This window comes from Cannabis sativa, chromosome 2, assembly GCF_029168945.1.
Source record: "Cannabis sativa cultivar Pink pepper isolate KNU-18-1 chromosome 2, ASM2916894v1, whole genome shotgun sequence".
Classification (NCBI taxonomy): domain Eukaryota; kingdom Viridiplantae; phylum Streptophyta; class Magnoliopsida; order Rosales; family Cannabaceae; genus Cannabis; species Cannabis sativa.
Genome location: NC_083602.1, coordinates 70839956 through 70859414, shown reverse-complemented (window position 1 = coordinate 70859414; position 19459 = coordinate 70839956). Strand labels below are relative to the sequence as shown.

Sequence of the window (19459 nt, the reverse complement as noted above, 5' to 3'; positions counted from 1 at the left end):
AAAAACGCATGAGGAACAGGCGTCATCACCTACCAATCGCACGGTGGGGGAAACGCACGATTCGAATTCCCGAAAACCAACGGATCAGATCAATCTACCATTAAGGCGGTGGAAACGTTTGAGTATCCGTCTGACACCATTAAGGCGCCGCATCAATCATGGGGCGTGAAACGAATCGACCTCTGCAAAAGCAAATCGCTGCATTTAATGCCATTATCAGACGCACCTCCACGCGCCCCAAGTTCGTATCAGAAGACCGAGGAGGCGGCTGGAGACATTCCTGCAAAAAGCAAATCGCTGCATTAAATGACATCATTTAATTTGCCCCCACGCGCTCGAGGCTTGAGCTAGGGAAACGAGGAGTCAACCGGAGACACTTGAACAAGCCTTGGTTTATTTTTACTAAGTAAACAAGGCTTGGGGGGTAAATGTTGCTCCAGAATTCGCCCAAAATACGTGGACCAGTCGAGAGGGGACACGTGGATCAGATAACTTGAAAAGATTTGCTAAGTCTTTGTGCGCCACCAGGAAGCGCTGTTAGCATGGGTCCCGGAGGAGGCACCCGGAGTACAAGGTACTCCAGGAAGCTAGTATAGCGTGAAGGCTCTCCGGGATATGTCAGGTCTCTCCCGAGCAATCAAGTCGCATTTAATGCTGCATGGGAGGAAGCGTGTTGGGACTGTAACACGCAATAAAGTCTGACGGCACAACCCCCAAACAGCAGCGCTACAGTAATGATCATTTAAGTCTAGCGACGGCTACTCTGCGAAGAGTCACGTCAATCACAAGGCAAAAAGGACATTCTTCATAAAAGCCCTACAGCACCTAGGGATTTGACCATGCATCACCCATGGTATATTCATCGGAAATGCCCAACTTTATGGATACTTACAGACACATGTGTAAGAACAATTCTAGGGATTACCCCACCAAAACACTATAAATACCCCCTCAAAGCTCATTTAATGGGGTCGAGAATCTTGGTTTGCAAAAGAGCAAGAAGAGAAAATACTCACCAAGAACATTCTCTGTATTTAAGAGAAAAACATTCTCTCAAGTGTAGAATCTGTATTAAATACATCCATTAATAACAGAGGCTCGTGGACTAAGGCTCATTAACGCCCCAACCACGTAAAAAATCGTCATCTCACTTTCTTACAGCTCTTTATTATAATCATATTTTAATAGTTGCCGAAAACCTCGGTCAACAGATACTGATTGCAGAAACATCATTCAAGCTAATTGGCTTGACATTCCAAATAATCCATCTGCTACGGGTCTACTACAAAATATTGCAGCTTGTTCTAATGCTCTTCAAAGTTGGCATTCTTCTAAATATGGTAGCATGAGACGTGATATTGCTGAGGCTCACAAAGCTTCGGCTCATCTTCATAACAGTAGGGATAATTCTTCAGATCATTTACAATGAATAGAAGATGCTGACAGAATTTTAGACGATTTGCTAGAAAAAGAAGAACTCTATTGGCATCAACGTGCAAGGGTCGATTGGCTTCAAAGCGGTGATTCTAATACAAAATTTTTTCACTCAAGGGCTAAATCTCGGCATGCTTGTAATAAAATTAAGAAGTTGCAGTCAAGCAACGGTGGGATTGTGCAAACTGAAGAAGAAATAGCTGATGAAATAGTCCATTACTTCTCTAACTTGTTCACTTCTAATGGAATTGATGATGATGCCTTACACCATGTTCTTTCCACGATTGACACAGCCATTACCTCTGAACAAAACTCCTTTTTACTAAAACCTTTCACTGCCCAGGATATTGAAGATGCCCTTGCTTCCATGGCTCCTGATAAGTCTCCTGGGATGGATGGCATGTCTGCCATGTTCTTCCAACGACATTAAGATATCGTGGGTCCTTTAGTTACTCAAAGTATTCTGGGTATTTTAAATGATGGTCAAGATATGGATGTTATCAACTCAGCTTTGATCACCCTCATTCCGAAGATCGATCAACCTCAACTTGTAAGAGATTTTCGCCCCATTAGCTTGTGCTCAGTGTTATATAAGCTTGTCTCAAAGGCCATTGCTGTAAGGTTTAAAGAAACTCTTCCATCTGTGATTTCCCAAAATCAAAGTGCATTTCTCCCAAACCGGCTTATTACAAATAATGTACTTCTTGCTTTTGAGTTGGTACACAGCCTTAAAAATAAAAAGAGAGGCCGAATGGGTTATGCAGCTTTGAAATTGGATATGAGTAAGGCTTTTGATCGTGTGGAATGGTTTTTTCTTCAAGCAGTCATGACTAAGATGGGTTTTGATTCCAAATGGGTTACTCTGGTTATGAAATGTGTTTCTTCAGCAACTCTTACTTTCAATATTAATGGGGCTATTAAAGGTTCGGTTGTTCCTAAGCGAGGTCTTCGCCAAGGAGATCCCATTTCACCATACTTGTTCCTTATTTGCTCTGAAGGACTTTCTGCTTTGTTGAAAAATGAAGAATCTCTTGGTAATCTTAAAGGTTTATCCATTGCTAGAGGGGCTCCTTCTGTTTCGCATCTCTTATTTGCGGATGATAGCTTGCTGTTTTGCCAAGCAACTTATGCTTCTTGTCATGCGATTCAACATGTTCTTGATTACTACCATAGAGCGTCTGGTCAACTTCTCAACACAGATAAGACTGTTATGTCCTTTTCACCCAATGTCACTTCTGTCAATAAAGATCAATTTCATCATGTTTTGGGTATGCCTATCTGTGAGCTGCATGAGAAATATCTTGGATTACCTTCATATGCTGGAAAGGATAAAAAGGAGTTATTTAGTGGTATAAAAGATCGTATTTGGAAGTTAATGAATCAATGGCATGTGAAGCTTTTTTCTATTGGCGGTAGGGAAGTGCTTTTAAAAGCTGTTGTGCAGTCCATTCCCACTTATGCTATGAGCTGCTTTAGTCTCCCGAAAAAATTCTGCAATCAACTTGAGTCTATGATGGCCAATTTTTGGTGGGGATCAAGTGCTAATAACTCTAAAATTCATTGGAAGGTATGGGCTTCTGGTCTTTTATTCATTTTAATCAGGCTCTTTTAGCAAAACGAGCCTGGAGGATCTTCGAGAACCCTTCTACGCTCTTAGCTAGAGTTCTCAAAGCAAGATACTTCAAGAATGGTGACTTTCTTTCGGCTGCTAAAGGTACTCTGCCTTCTCTTACTTGGCAAAGTATTTGTGATGGTAAGGAATTGCTGAACAAGGGGCTGCGTTGGAAAATTGGTTTGGGTAACATGGTTAGATGTGGTTCTGATCCTTGGCTTCCGGGGAATACTACGTTCACTCCATACACTTATAGTGGGGACCCTATATTCACAGTTTCCCATTATATTTCTGCAGATAGGAAATGGGATACTAGGATATTGGAAAACCATTTTGGTGCTATTGATATTGAAAGAATTCTATCCATCCCTCTTAGTAGCCTTCCTCGCGAGGATCTGCTCATTTGGCATCACTCTTATACAGGGGTTTACAGTGTGAAATCGGGCTATCATCTTGCAGCAAGTTTGGAAACTTTGGATTCACACTCACCCTCATCATCAAATCGTCAATGGTGGAATAGATTTTGGTCCCTCAGTTTGCCTAAAAAGGTTAAAATTTTTGCTTGGCGATTTATTAATGATGCTCTTCCCACTGCTGTGAATCTTGTTCTGTTGGAAATTATTTTACCAGGATCTAGATTTACTAACAAGTATGTTGCATTAACAACCTAATATGAATTCTAAAACAATGAAAATAAACACATATAAAGTTAGAAAACCTTACAGTGGATGCAGCGGAATAATATGACTCCTTCCGTTCAGATCTCTAGCCCTTGATTCCTTTCTGTAGCAGAGCATCACCAAGATTTGAACCTGGATCTTCTTTTCTCCTTCTTTGATGTAGAATTTCCATAGTCTTCCATACTATGATTGAGATACCACTTGATGTGTGTGGGCACTACTCATCTCACAAGGATTTCGAAATTTTCTCTCATTTTCTCTCTTGAATTTCGTGGCTTATGCATTACACAAGAGAAGAGAACAAGGTTGCTTTATATAGGGAAAAGGGAGAGCACAACTTTCCAAATAAACAGTTTCCTTAATTACTGTGTAATCAATTAACTGCCTTATTTAGTGTGATCCACCACTTTCCTATTATAGCTAGGCTTTGATTAGCAATTACATGGCAATTAAAAAAATAAAAATAATAATTGGGAAACACAAAGGAGTGCTCGGCCATAGAGGGAAATGGGCCTCACTTGGATTTTGCAGTTTCCTCAATTTTATTTCTATTTCTCTAAAAATGCCATTTTTCTAATTCTAATCATTTAAATGCCAAAACTAATTATTTAATAACTAAAATAGATTATTAAATAATATTATCATTTAAAATAATTATTAATTAGACATACAAAGTCTCTTAATTAATAATTAAACCTAGAAACCCTTTTCTTTACGATTTCATCCTTAAACTGTGAGAATTCATAAAGTAGACATAGTCTAACTTTTAGAATTATAATTGATTAATTAAAATCAATTAACTGAGTCTTACAAGCAGTATGGCCTCAACTAGTATGGGGACCATGGGTCTATATAACCGAGCTTCCAATAAGTCGAACCGAATTTACCAAGTAAATTCCCTAACTTATTAATTGCTCATTGAATCCACACTTAGAACTTGGAATTGCACTCTCAGTCATATAGAAACGCTCTATATGTTCCACGATATAGACACGTCATTAGTTATCCATTGTTATAACCCTAATGTGATCAATGATCCTCTATATAGATGATTTACACTGTACAGGATTAAATTACCGTAACACCCTACAATGTATTTTATCCTTAAAACACTTAACCCTGTATAAATGATATTTCACCTAAGTGAAATGAGATCTCCACCATTTATCTTCGTTTGGTTAAGCTCGAAGGAAATCATCCTTTACTTCTATTTGCCAAATAAAAGCTATAGATTCCATATTTATGTTAGCGCTCCCCCACTCAATTGTATTACCGTGTTCCCAAAATGTACGTATCACCCTGATACAAAACTAGGCTTAACTAACAAATCAAAGAACACGAGTAACACTCTTGAAATTGAGCCTAACCATATCAGGATTTCGATCATGTGATCTAGGATCAACTTATGATATTGAATTGAATAGATGTTTACGGTAAGTTTCAAAATCTAATTCAAAGTTCAATATCGGTCCATTCCAATGCATACTCCATGCATCCGATACTGGTAAACTTTGCCAATGTCCTGGAAAGGACATAACACTTTTCCAAGGTGTAAGAATACCTATCGGTTATTATACCATGTCAGTCTAAATCCAGTGTTCTGACAAATCAGGGAATCTACTTTTGAACATATAATAAAGATTATATTCCACTGTGCTGACAACACTATAATCTTTAACCAACTCATATGTTCTGGACTTAAAAAGAATTCATACATTATATACACATATAATCATGAAATAAATCATGTGAACCATGCAACATAAAATGTTATTTCTGATCTTTATTAATAAGTAAATCTGATTATATGAAATGAGTTTTATTTAGGGCATAAAACCCAACAAACTCCCACTTGCACTAATATAAAACAAAAAGTGCATTTCAAATAATCATTAACACCTTGATATACCAATCAAGTGTAATAGTAGTAAACTCCTCGTAATGGGATATGACAGGTTGAATTAAACACAACCTCTTCTCCACCATTACTCTTCCTTAATCACAAAATCCTTGATAATGTGAAATTTCTCTCTATATGTTTACTCTTTTGGGATACTGGATTCTATACTTTTGGGCAACTACTCTTTTGTTATACAGGAAGTAACCCAAGTAGTTAAGGCAAGTTGGAACACTGCCACAAATGTATAGAACTTTCCTTAGACTGAAAAAGTATCTTTCCTGCAACTTTTAACATTCAGTCTCTTTCTGGTAGACCAAGAGATTTCAGATAGGTTTTTACACTTCTCCAAAATCGCTACTCCACCCCCAAAGTAATCACCATCTCATCAGCAGACTTTCTAGCACACAGGCAAGTCTCAAAATCTGATGTGGTGTAGTCTAAGAGTTTCAAAACCACCCTTATTGACTAACATATAGTTCCTCTTCTTAATCTTAAAATTTACTTGATTGTCTTCCAATGTTCCTCTCCTGGATTAATCTGATACTTACTCATTACTCCCACTCAACAGCAGGTGTCTGGTCTAAGGCATACTAAAGCATATCTGAGACCTCTCACTGTTGACTTAAGAATTCTTTCATGGCTTTATCTTTTCTGGAATAGTTGAGACTTTTCCTTAGATAAATATAATCTATGCTTAGAAGTTGTGAAGCTTCTATAGATTGCCATTGGAAAGAAAATGCTCCAGCATCTTATGCTTGCATTTGAGTAAGTAATTTCCAGGTATACCATAAGCCATAGGTTTAGACAAACTCAAACCTACAATACTAGGAATAGGAATTTTTGTTAAGTCCATTGAATAGACTTATGAACAAAAATTTCCTTTCATGTCCTTGTAACAGAAAACTTTAGGTTACTCCATGTGAATGGATCAAACCATAGTTCTATTGGCTTTCTTCTTAGTTTCTTATCTTGACAATCCATTACTTGTTTAAACTCACAATGGATTTTAATCACTAGTATCTTCCAAGTTATAAGAAGGTGAGTTCCTAGAAACTCTCCCACTACAACAAGGTACCGTGAACTATGTCTAAGAAAACTAAATGGTATAGACCTCTTCAGTTGTATTAAGACAACAGAGGCAGTGGGATCATCTTGTAACGAATAAGATGATAGAACACTTATGGAATCAAGAAAAAAGTATCTCCTTTATTTGCTACTTTACTTTCAGAGTTAGTCATTTTCTTAGAAAAGTAGTATTTGTTTAAACAAACACTTTCTTATCTAATGACTATGGGATGCTCCACCCCTAATCACTTAGAATAGCTAACAAACATGCAAACCAAGGTTAGCAGATCTAGCTTTTCTTAAGATTTCGATTAGGTCATCCATGAATCTAGTAATGATTTACATTAAGTATACAACCATTACATCATTCTGAAATTTTATTACCATAGAAGGATTTAGGCAACGACTAGTAACTAATCATCAATATGCAACTCGAATTTCTGGGGAGGTAAGTTTGGATATAATTCAAAAATCAAATAATGATCTTTGAACTGCATATCTACTATCTTTTTCTCCACCCCTATCAGTTCACAAGATCTTTAACCACTTACCATTGCTAGAAATTCATGAAATTTTTCAAACATTTCAAATTTCTTTTGCATAAGGTAAAATCTAGAGTGATCGTTTTAAGAATACAACGAAAACTCATATCCACCCCTGAATGTACATCCATCTGTGAATGAGATGAAATTACTTTCAGTGGATATAGGCATATTAACTCTTTGCAGAGAATGATCTTGTCAAAACCACTATGAACAAGATACAAATGCCTTAGATTTATAAAATATGTGGTTGTATCTTTTGAGACTTAAGTTAGTTACATCAAAGAGTTCTTAGAATAGTGCAAGTGGATTCTGGTCACAGAATACTAAACTCATACAGTTTAAATCCATTGAAAGAAAATGGTTATGAAACACTTGTGAAAGTGTAACTGTATAATTAGTAATTCTCTCTTGGACCACCACTACTAATCTAACTCTATGATTTGCCTATACAAGTAGGAGATATCTAAGATTGAGGATTTATATCATTTAGAGATAGAATTCCGGGAATATAATCATATGTGTCATCTAATTTCTTAAGAGAAAATATGACTTTATATGATTTATAGACCATTCATCCAATGATATGTCTTTAAGCTAATTCGAAATGAATAAGCTAAGAGGAATTAGGGTAATTTCGTTTTAAATAAGAATCCAACGATGCTCCGATTAGCGAGAGTCAAAGTAATCTTATTTATACAATCTTCTTGTTTCATATTGTAAAACACTAGTCTGAGGTGTCATCAATTGATGAACAGCTAGATGTTGCATATACAATATTTATCTTTCGAGATCTAACATTATCATGTTAGTCTAATGGTGAAAATCCATTAGGGATTCATCTCATTAGAAAAACAAATCAAGTTAGACCAACAATGAAGATTCGAAATTAAACTACAATTTAATAACAGAAAATAACATGGTTCAATACAAATTCATACACAATTCAGAAATTATGAAGCATATAGCAAGTAGGAATGACAAGTGAAAATACTAAAACATACAATCCTAAATAATTTCCAAGGTTTTCAACAAACTGATATCAGTGTCCCGTTTAGGCGAGAGTCAAAGCTACCATTCATTGAACAGAGTTGTCAGCTCATCTAAAATGTCAAACATTCTAGCAACCTTTTATTCGATCAAGATGTGAATCCGCGTTGTCCCGTTTAGGCGAGAGTCAAGGCTATTCTATCTTATGAGCTTCCACCATTGTTTCATATTCTTGCAAGTCTTATACAGTCGCCACCATTAGGGTGGTCATAAACTATATAAAAAAAACTTACAAGATTACTTATCTTTCGAGATTAAACGGTGCTAACTTGCTAATGAACGTTCCTCCATTAGGGAGGATTACTCACTAAAACAATAGTTATGTAAAACCAACAATGGAGATCGAATATCCTTATAATAAAGCTCATTATTTAATGAAGGGTTGTATTTTCTTCTAATATTTATTTTGATCCATTTATTTTAAATATATATTTATTTAATTAAAATTTCCAATTTAGAATGAAAAATTCCAAATATAAATTTTAATTTAATATTTATAAATTATACTTAGATGGATATGAATAACGTGAATTATTTCCATCTTAGTAATAATTTCCATAAATATTTAGAAAATTATTCAATTTAAGTTATTTCAAAATTAATTTGAATTAATTTACAACTCAAATTTAATTTTCTATAAATATATATTGCATTTTCGAAAATGCTTTAAAATAAAATAAAATAAATCCTGGAAAATTACTCTAATTTTATGTTGGCCCAAAATTAATTAATAAAAATTAATTTTCAACAAAAAATATAATTTTCCTATTTAATTAAATATCTAAGAAAAATCTCAAATATTTAAGTATCATGATTAAAAAATCAACTTAAATATTAATTTTCTATTTAATTAAATACACTAGAAAAATACTTCAAGCAAAACAGATAATATCTATCTAGACTTTCGTAGACTAATTAATCCAATTTCTAATTATAATATATTTTAGTTCATTTATTTTAATTAATCATTAAATGAAAAAATCAATGATTTAAGTTGGTCCAAAATTAAATGAATAATTTTCAACTTTAATCTATTTTTCAAATAAAATTCGAAATTTCTACATTAAAGAAATGTAATTTCGAAATTTTGGGAAATGATTAATAAAATAAAATAAAATATATTCTGAAAATTATTCAAACTTAAGTTATTCTGAAATAAGATTCCAAACTTAAAATAATTTTCAACTTTAATTAAATAACATGAAAATAACAATATTTAAAATCAACTTAGATATTGAAATTTTCAATTTAATTAAATGTATTAAATTCAAGAAACAAATAATTAAGTAAAGAGGAAACTTAATTATTAATTCTAGTTTAATACCAGGAAAATATAATAAACTTAGATTGTACAAAAATTAATTAGGAAACAATTAATTTCACAATCTATGATATTTTCCTATTTAATATTAGAAATAATAACTAGTACTAGAAATAGCTATCTAGAATATATCATTGACTAAGTGTTTTTCTAAAATTAACTTTAAAATATTACAATGAAAAATAAATTTCATATATTTTAAAAGTTAATTATGTTGCTAATTCAATTTTAATTAGGTTAGACTAATATAATTAACCTAATACAATTATTTAAATAAGGCAAATGGGCCTTCACAATTGGGGTAGTTCATGTGAGGGGGAGCTGGGTTCAGTATGTCGTACCCACTTCTATGGCCCCCAACTCTCACACAAGGCCCAAAAGAGAGGAATTTAACCTTAAAATAAATATGACTCCTTCCGTTCAGATCTCTAGCCCTTGATTCCTTTCTGTAGCAGAGTATCACCAAGATCTGAACCTGGATCTTCTTTTCTCCTTCTTTGATGTAGAATTTCCATAGTCTTCCATACTATGATTGAGATACCACTTGATGTGTGTGGGCACTACTCATCTCACAAGGATTTCGAAATTTTCTCTCATTTTCTCTCTTGAATTTCGTGGCTTATGCATTACACAAGAGAAGAGAACAAGGTTGCTTTATATAGGGAAAAGGGAGAGCACAACTTTCCAAATAAACAGTTTCCTTAATTACTGTGTAATCAATTAACTGCCTTATTTAGTGTGATCCACCACTTTCCTATTATAGCTAGGCTTTGATTAGCAATTACATGGCAATTAAAAAAATAAAAATAATAATTGGGAAACACAAAGGAGTGCTCGGCCATAGAGGGAAATGGGCCTCACTTGGATTTTGCAGTTTCCTCAATTTTATTTCTATTTCTCTAAAAATGCCATTTTTCTAATTCTAATCATTTAAATGCCAAAACTAATTATTTAATAACTAAAATAGATTATTAAATAATATTATCATTTAAAATAATTATTAATTAGACATACAAAGTCTCTTAATTAATAATTAAACCTAGAAACCCTTTTCTTTACGATTTCATCCTTAAACTGTGAGAATTCATAAAGTAGACATAGTCTAACTTTTAGAATTATAATTGATTAATTAAAATCAATTAACTGAGTCTTACAAGCAGTATGGCCTCAACTAGTATGGGGACCATGGGTCTATATAACCGAGCTTCCAATAAGTCGAACCGAATTTACCAAGTAAATTCCCTAACTTATTAATTGCTCATTGAATCCACACTTAGAACTTGGAATTGCACTCTCAGTCATATAGAAACGCTCTATATGTTCCACGATATAGACACGTCATTAGTTATCCATTGTTATAACCCTAATGTGATCAATGATCCTCTATATAGATGATTTACACTGTACAGGGATTAAATTACCGTAACACCCTACAATGTATTTTATCCTTAAAACACTTAACCCTGTATAAATGATATTTCACCTAAGTGAAATGAGATCTCCACCATTTATCTTCGTTTGGTTAAGCTCGAAGGAAATCATCCTTTACTTCTATTTGCCAAATAAAAGCTATAGATTCCATATTTATGTTAGCGCTCCCCCACTCAATTGTATTACCGTGTTCCCAAAATGTACGTATCACCCTGATACAAAACTAGGCTTAACTAACAAATCAAAGAACACGAGTAACACTCTTGAAATTGAGCCTAACCATATCAGGATTTCGATCATGTGATCTAGGATCAACTTATGATATTGAATTGAATAGATGTTTACGGTAAGTTTCAAAATCTAATTCAAAGTTCAATATCGGTCCATTCCAATGCATACTCCATGCATCCGATACTGGTAAACTTTGCCAATGTCCTGGAAAGGACATAACACTTTTCCAAGGTGTAAGAATACCTATCGCTGATTATACCATGTCGATCTAAATCCGGTGTTCGACAAATCGGGGAATCTACTTTTGAACATATAATAAAGATTATATTCGCGTGTCGACAACACTATAATCTTTAACCAACTCATATGTTCTGGACTTAAAAAGAATTCATACATTATATACACATATAATCATGAAATAAATCATGTGAACCATGCAACATAAAATGTTATTTCTGATCTTTATTAATAAGTAAATCTGATTATATGAAATGAGTTTTATTTAGGGCATAAAACCCAACATGTTCATCGTAAGATTTCATCTTCTACTGCTTGTGGTCTTTGCCGGTGTGCCTGGGATTCTGTTGGTCATGCTATTTTTAGATGTCATCGTGCTAAGGCTGTGTGGAACAAGCTTAATTTTCAAGTGTCTATGGTGAATATAGGCAATCTTAAGGGTCATGACATTTTTGCTCACCTTGCTGCAATGCATAATGATTCAGATTTGGAGAGGATTATTTGTCTTATGTGGTGTATATGGTCTGAGCGTAACAAAGAAACTCATGGTTCAAGAGCTAAACCGGCGGATGTGATTTGCTCTTTTTCAGCAACATACCTGGAACAATATCACAATGCTCAAGCCTCTGTTACTGCGTTAAACCAAACAGATAATCGCCCTCCGAATAGTTCTGATCCTCATCCCACTGCTCATCGTATCGTGGCTAAGTGGCAGCCTCCTGGTGCTGGTTTTTACAAGTTAAATACTGATGCAACTTACGATCATGAGGGCAAAATTGTAGGGGTTGGTGCACTTATCCGAGACCATTTGGGTTCTGTCATTGCTGGTTTTTCAAAGCCTCTTCAAGGTTGTTACTCGGCAAAAGAAATGGAAGCAGTGGCACTTTATCACAGTCTTCAATGGGCACTTGATCATCATTTCCACCTTCATAATATCGAAACTGATTCCTTATTGGTGGCTAATGCTGTTAACAATATGTCCTCTGCTAAATTTTTTTACTCATTTTTATGATTTAGTGGATGATATTAATTATCTTTTATCCTTCTTTCCTGGAGCAAAAGTATCTCATGTTAAAAGAGATGCTAATGAAGCTGTTCATGCTTTGGCTAAGTTTGCTCTTCGATTGAATGAAGATTTTTCTTGGTTGGGGGAAATTCCCTCCCCAATCTTCTCTGTTGTTATTAATGACTTATCTAATTAATAATAGCAGTTTTTTCTCAAAAAAAAAAAAAAAAAAAAACTACGTGGTACTGATTTGGTTAAAAATTTGTTATAATGTTAGTACACAATTTTAGTGCCTATGTCATCGCTTATATTTCACTCTCGTTTCTTCTCTTTCAATTTTCCCCTTGCCAATAGTTTCTCCCATTTCTCTTTGTGAGAAAATTAAGACTAATGGTGTAGAATTAAGATGATGGAAATTTTAAATAATTAAACAGTTAACAATGACAACATTAACAACAAGAGCAATAATCGAAAATAAAACATGGGCAAATAAAGTGTTAAAACTAGAAAACACTAAATGTAGAAAATAAAGAAATAATACCAAGATATATACTGGTTCAAGTTCGATATATCGAAGTGATCTATGACTCTACTCCAGTTTTGGAATACTACCGTAATCCTTCTTTATTGATTGAGCAAGAATATTTACAAAACAATCGAGACGAGATTCTATGTTGACTCTTCATAAAGTGTTACAACTCTCACACTTTACAACCAAAAATCTTCTTCATCCACAAAAGATTCTTCTTACAAGATCCAAACCCAATCTCTCTCTCTACCTCCCAATCTTCTCTCTCAAACTCTCAATCTCCTCTGAGCTGAGTACTAAATCTCGTGTTGTCCAAATGACAAAGTCAAGGTGGTATTTATAGCCTTAGGATCAAGATTCTGAAGTCGGTAGCTGCAAGAAGCGAGGTTGTTAAGTTAGTTATAAATAACTAACTTAACCAACTCCTCTTTGAACGAAGTCTCCACGTCAGTTTAAGTACCAGAGCTTCTAGGAACATAAATGAGCTTTCGGACTCGAGGGCCACAGACCCTTACTAAAGACGCTATTTGGAAAGCATGAAACAATAAGTTCCATAACAACTTAACCTACGGTATTCTTCAACTTATTAATTTGTCTTATCTTGCTTTAATGAATATGCCCAATCACTTTTTTCACAGGATGCTAGTAAGCTCCTTGCTACTAGCTGGTCCCCTCCTCAACCTTGATTGATCAAAATTATTTGCGATGTGGCGGTTGAGAGGGAGGACATCATGATTTCAAATGTGGCCAAATATTATTTGGGTCGTGACTTGTAGACTTGTTTTTGTCATTTCTTTGTTGGGTTGTTGCCCGTAAACATGCGTTCGAGATGACCATTGTCTTGTCAAATGATTTTGTCATAATTGAGAGTGATTATTAATGCTTTACTCGATAAACTTCTTAGGTGGGAGATTTCTAGTTTTGTACAGTTAGAGCATTTCTAATAGAAGTGTAAATAAGTGGTGAAAAACTAAAATATAGCTCATTTAATAAAAAATGTGCTCCAATAGTATACCAAAAAGTGATATAAATTTGGTTCGAACATTAAAGGTTGCTCGTTTGTGTGTGTAATTCAACTTGCTATCTTGTAGCCAAATAAGTTTTGACAAATAATGTAATTGAGAAAAACTCTATACCAGTTGATATTTTATTGTAACGACCCCTGCTCCTTTCGTTTATCATTGCAAACGCTTTAATTTAAAAAAGAAAAAACAATAAAAAAAAAAGAGTCCTTTCTTACTTAAGCCCTTGAATTTCTTTTTCTTCAGAGAAAGTCAGCCCACTCTAGGGTTTAAGCTTCTCTTTCATGGGGGTTTTAGCTCAAACCTAGTCTCTTACACTCTCTAATGGCATTTACTCCATTTTCACTCCTCATTCTCCGACGCCTCTCCATCTCATCACCAACTCCTAAAATTTCACGTTCTTCTACATTTCACCTTTTCACCGCCACAACAGTAAAGCCCTTCTCTTCAACCCCGTCACCTTCATCGTCATCCGACCCGAACCCTTCCTCTTCGTCGTCACTCTCAGCTCGATTGAGCTTTGTCTTCGACCAAATCGACGCCATCGAGAAAGACCGTTCTGAGAAGGACGAAACACTCCAGCGAATTCGCACTTGGCGGGAATCCAAGAAGGTCCAACAGCCGGAATCTTCCATCAATGGTGATATTTCAAATTCAAATTCAAATTCCACAAGTTCCGACTTGGTCGTTTCATATTCAGCCGCGTCGCCACCGGTTCCCGGATATGATTCGCGCCAGTCTGATAGGTCGTTGGGAGTTAAAAATGAGGTGGAACTGGTGCACCCATGGCCAGAATGGATCGAATTGATGGACAGGTTAGTACAACAGAACTACTTTGATCATAGGAGAAAAGATGAGGACAAAATGATCCAAGAATTGGGCTTCGAGTCTCCGCAGGATGCTCCAACGGATACGGGTGGCCTGGATTTTAAGAATTTTAAGCTTGTTCAGACCGCCTGCCTAAATTTCGGAAAGGATCGATTCGATATCATGAGGTTTGTAGCTTCATTTCTCAACTGGGTTCGTTCCAAATTGATAGGTTGTGTCTACATTAAGATTTTTTCTTTCACAATTTTGTTTTTTGTTCTGAAATTACTTTGTTTATATCTCTTCTGATACACACATGTAATAATTTCTGCTATTGTAGAGTAGAATATCTTTTCTCATTTATGCTGGTGACATTGTTGTAATAACTGGCCAGCTAATATCAATGGTGCTGAGACGAAATTAATTTCAGGTCGTTGTCGAGACAGGATATTCAAATTTTGGTGGGTTTTGGTTGCCCAAGTGCAGACAAGAAGGTGGTTTTCTCTGCAAAACTATTGAGGAAATATGTGCATTTTGATGAAGGAGATGTGAGTATTACTTCATGACTTGTTGCTTATGCAGATTTTTGTTTCAACTTTTCATATAACCACTGTTATCTTTCTTGCCTAGTTCTCCCCCTCACTTTTTGCTCTCCATCTACTTCTATGTGTTTCTGGCAACCATGAAATGTTTTTTGCTATTTTGTTCGCTCAGATCCTAGCTTATGTTCCTATTTGTTTTTCTATGCCTAAATTCAAATAATACTGTCAGACAGTGTTCTTTTTATTGACTGAACTGATGTAAGCATAAATATCTTCTTGTTGTTTATGTTGTATGTAATTTTCATTGCACCATGTTCATTTCTGTGTAATCACTTGTTGAACAGCATTTTTTTGTGACCACATTCATTCATTTACCAGGTTTGTAGTTCCTGCAGTTTGAGGAACTCATGTGAAAGAGCATATCTTCTCACATTGAAAGAGGATGAGGCGCGTACTATTGATATAATGCGTGTTTTATTGGCTTATGGTTTTGATCCTACAAATGGATCAGCAGTGAATCAGTCTCTTCTGAAACAGAAATCTGTGAAGACTGTAGTACGTAAGTTGCTTCATGAGGTTGTCAAGTTGAGTTCTGTACCAATTGATCCCAATCTTCCTCCTCCGATATTTAAAAAGCCTCCACCAAAAGTAAAGCAGCCTCCTCCACCTCCAAAAAAACGGGTCGGCCGAGATGACATTGAGATGAAAAAAGGGGACTGGCTGTGCCCGAAGTATGTTTCTTTTATCACACATTTTTTGTTATGGCCGATTCTTTGGTTTTTTGTGATATGTACTTGACTTGGACTATTGCAGTGGGTTCATTTGTGTTTTATTTTGTTCAACATTTCCCTTGAAACCTTTTTCCCCTCTGAAAACCTTTTTGACTACTTATTTCTGCAATACTCTCTAGCGGATCAACACATCACTCTACATACAATGCTAGGGACATGAGTAACAAGCATAATGCCTTGGGAATAGATCTAGGAATGTACTTAGTGATGCTGGGGTATCTGGCATGTTCTGCTTAAAATTGACCTAATATGCTTCATACTATTTACTCTTTTCATTTATTACTTTGTTGTTTTGCTGAAATTGATTACTTTGCCAAAGTGCAATATATTGATTATGATTGATGTGTGATTCTCGTGACTGTGACTAGAGTACAGGGTTAAAGATTTTTTCATTTGTTAGTTTTTATGTGAGCACCAAATTTCCAGAGTTTTGCCTTCTTCGGTTTCTTAAGAATGATTGAATTTGTTATCAGGTGTGACTTCATGAATTTTGCGAGGAACACTGCATGCCTGCAATGTGATGCAAAACGTCCAAAGAGACAGCTGCTTCCAGGAGAATGGGAATGCCCTCAGTAAGATTTAATTCTCAAACTTTTTTCCTCCCTTTTAGGGCACTTCTTTACCTTTTTCTCCCTTTTATTTCTTATTTTTTCAACATGGATTTGGTAACCAAAATCTGCTCATGAACTGTTGTTTACTCTTGGCTTTCATTTTTACTTATTGATTTACATTAGCTCTTGGCCTCTTTGTGATTCTTATGTGTCGCTCTACCGACATGCAATTTATTATTCTGTTTTAGTATTACCAAATTTGCTTACTGTTGATTCTGTTATCTGTCAGGTGTAACTTCTTAAACTATAGGAGAAATACTGAATGTTTTCACTGTGATTGCAAACGCCCACATGATGAATTTTTAGAGAACAAAATGCAAGAAAGGCAGAATGGCTCTAATATGAGGTTTGATAAGACAGCTAATCGGTCAGAGGTTTCTAATGCATGGAATTTTGACTTTGATGATGATGAATCAGACGGAGCAGATGTTGCTGCTTTTGAGCATGCAGACTCTTCAGTCATGGGTAAAGGTTCGCCCTTAGATAACCTAGGTGAGGGAGGAAATTTCGGAAGGGCTGAAGATAATTTTAACAAAGCTAGTAGAGAGCCAATGGTCCGTAGTGGAGAATATTCTGATGCTGATACTAGTAGACCTGGTATAGGATTTGATGATTTTGATGATGAAGAAGATGACGTTGACCACTATGAGATAGATACTAATAAAAGTTCAGTGCGTAAGGTTTCTTCAAATGATTTTTCTGATATTGAAGGTTACTCTGGATCAGAAGATAGTCTAGAGTCTAACAAAGTAATTCACGCACGTCATCAGATAAGATCCTCTTCTTATGACAACAAAGGTAAGTTCAGCCGTAGAAGATCATTCTCTGGATCTGATGATTCAGATGATCTTGATTTAGATTCTGATAACGAGCTGTCAGCTAATCCCAAGTGGAAATCCAGCCACGTTGCTGATTCTAGACCAAGAGGTAGAGGTAGAGGTTCGATCGGTCCGTCCAAGGGTCTCAGCTTTGGTTCGGAAGACGAGGCTGGGCTGTACTCTGATGTGGATGATAACCGAAGTTATAATACTAAATCAAGGGGAGGTAAAACTACTGATTTTGGTAGGAGAAAAACTTCTGGCTTTGATGATTATGGATCTGAATCAGAAGATGATGATTTACACAGTGGTAGAAGTAGATTCAGAGGAAAAGCTGATTCATATAGCAGTGGTAAAAGTTCAAGAGGTCAAAGCAACTATAATTTCACCAAAGACACAAAGTTTAGATCCAGTGAGATGAAGAATAGTAGAAAGGACTCGTTCGAAGATGACGATGATGATTTTGATGGATCATCAGAAGGGTATCACAGTAAAGGTCCTAAAGGATTTAGAGGGAAGAACAACGGACCAAGAATGAGTGACAGGGGGGGTGATCGGCAGAATTTCAAGGGAAGTAGAAGCGGAGGATATGGAGAGAAGCGAGATGGTTATGATGAACGTAAAACCAGAGGGGGTGATAGACAGAATTTCAAGGGGAGTAGAGGCAGAGGTGGTGGATTTGGAAAACAGCGAGAAGATTTTGATGAGCGTAGAGGCAGAGGCAGCGATAGGCAGAGTTCTAAGGGGAGTAGAGGTGGTGGAGGATTTGGAAGACAGCGAGATGATAGGCAGAGTGTAAATGACAGAGGCATAGACAAAGATTGTGGCGAGTTTAAAAACAAAAGGCGTGTTATTGAAAGATAGATTCAATTGAACAATATGAAATGCTGAAAGTTTTGCTAGATAGCTTCTGTTTAAGTTAATAGAATTGAATTGATAGGTACCGTTAGTTTAAAAGTGACATGACCATATTGTGCTTACAGAACCAAGGAGGTAAAGCTACTATTTGAGTTTGAGCCATTCAAATTTTGCCATAGTCTTATACTATTAGCTTCAATAAGCATTCCTGGTTAGAGCTGACCTGAAAAAAAATAAAGCAGCAGCAGCAGCCTTTGATATAGGAGTTCATTCAAGTTGGCAGACCAATGTGATTACCTTGCTTTTGAACATTCAAGAAAAAGGGCTCTTTTTATGTATCCTAATACATACATTAGGCAAAGATTTAATGGAAGGAAACAGTCAAACACGTGCCCTTATAATATATACATGTATACAGCTGGACTTGTATTTTTCTGCTGAACACAGCAGAGATGTTATGGAAGGAAGAAAAAAAAACTTGATAACCAATCAGTGGTGTTTGGATTAGAAACATATAACAGAATTTTAGTTTAACAATACTTTTTTATTTGTACCTTAATTTTAATCGAATATCCTATTAATTAACAGAATATTTTTTATTAATTTTATAATATTATTATATATATTTAAAAACAAAAGTTATATAGATATTTTATATAAAGAAATTTAAATTTAAATTTAAAATACTTAAAATATTATAGATATTTTTAATTATATTTTTAAATTTATTAATTTAACTTTAAACTAAAATAAAAAAAAAATATTTAAATATTTTATATAAAGAAAGTTAAATTTAAAATATTATAAATATTTTTAATCATATTTTTTAACTTTATTATATTTATTTTATATTTTAATTTGAAATGGTTGTACTAAGGAATTGATTGCTTTCCATTTTAGTTATGGTAAACCAATTCACACACTATATTTTTTGTAAAGTTTGGGAATAAAAAACCTTTTTATCAAATTTAC

General features: G+C 35.0%; 2 protein-coding genes across 2 annotated transcripts; both read left to right on the top strand.

Moving 5' to 3' along the window:
• The first annotated feature begins 1924 nt into the window (after window positions 1-1924).
• LOC133034485 (uncharacterized) lies at window positions 1925-12515 on the top strand. Its single transcript, XM_061109576.1, has 3 exons — window positions 1925-3001; window positions 3037-3656; window positions 11870-12515. The coding sequence occupies exons 1-3, from the start codon at window positions 1925-1927 to the stop codon at window positions 12513-12515; spliced, it is 2343 nt and encodes a 780-aa protein (XP_060965559.1).
• Window positions 12516-14174: 1659 nt separating this feature from the next.
• On the top strand, window positions 14175-18976 carry LOC133029077 (uncharacterized). Its single transcript, XM_061110847.1, has 5 exons — window positions 14175-15055; window positions 15298-15415; window positions 15788-16140; window positions 16674-16772; window positions 17041-18976. The coding sequence occupies exons 1-5, from the start codon at window positions 14385-14387 to the stop codon at window positions 18491-18493; spliced, it is 2694 nt and encodes an 897-aa protein (XP_060966830.1). The 5' UTR covers window positions 14175-14384; the 3' UTR covers window positions 18494-18976.
• Window positions 18977-19459: the final 483 nt, after the last annotated feature.

Excerpts from the sequence above, each read along its gene's own strand:
- LOC133034485 (XM_061109576.1), top strand. The coding sequence starts at position 1,925 with ATGGATGTTATCAACTCAGCTTTGATCACCCTCATTCCGAAGATCGAT. Across the intron at positions 3,002-3,036 it reads ACTCTAAAATTCATTGGAAG|GCTCTTTTAGCAAAACGAGC; the intron begins GTATGGGCTTCT and ends CATTTTAATCAG. Across the intron at positions 3,657-11,869 it reads ACTGCTGTGAATCTTGTTCT|ATGTCATCGTGCTAAGGCTG; the intron begins GTTGGAAATTAT and ends TGCTATTTTTAG.
- LOC133029077 (XM_061110847.1), top strand. The coding sequence starts at position 14,385 with ATGGCATTTACTCCATTTTCACTCCTCATTCTCCGACGCCTCTCCATC. Across the intron at positions 15,416-15,787 it reads TGCATTTTGATGAAGGAGAT|GTTTGTAGTTCCTGCAGTTT; the intron begins GTGAGTATTACT and ends TTCATTTACCAG. Across the intron at positions 16,773-17,040 it reads GGAGAATGGGAATGCCCTCA|GTGTAACTTCTTAAACTATA; the intron begins GTAAGATTTAAT and ends GTTATCTGTCAG.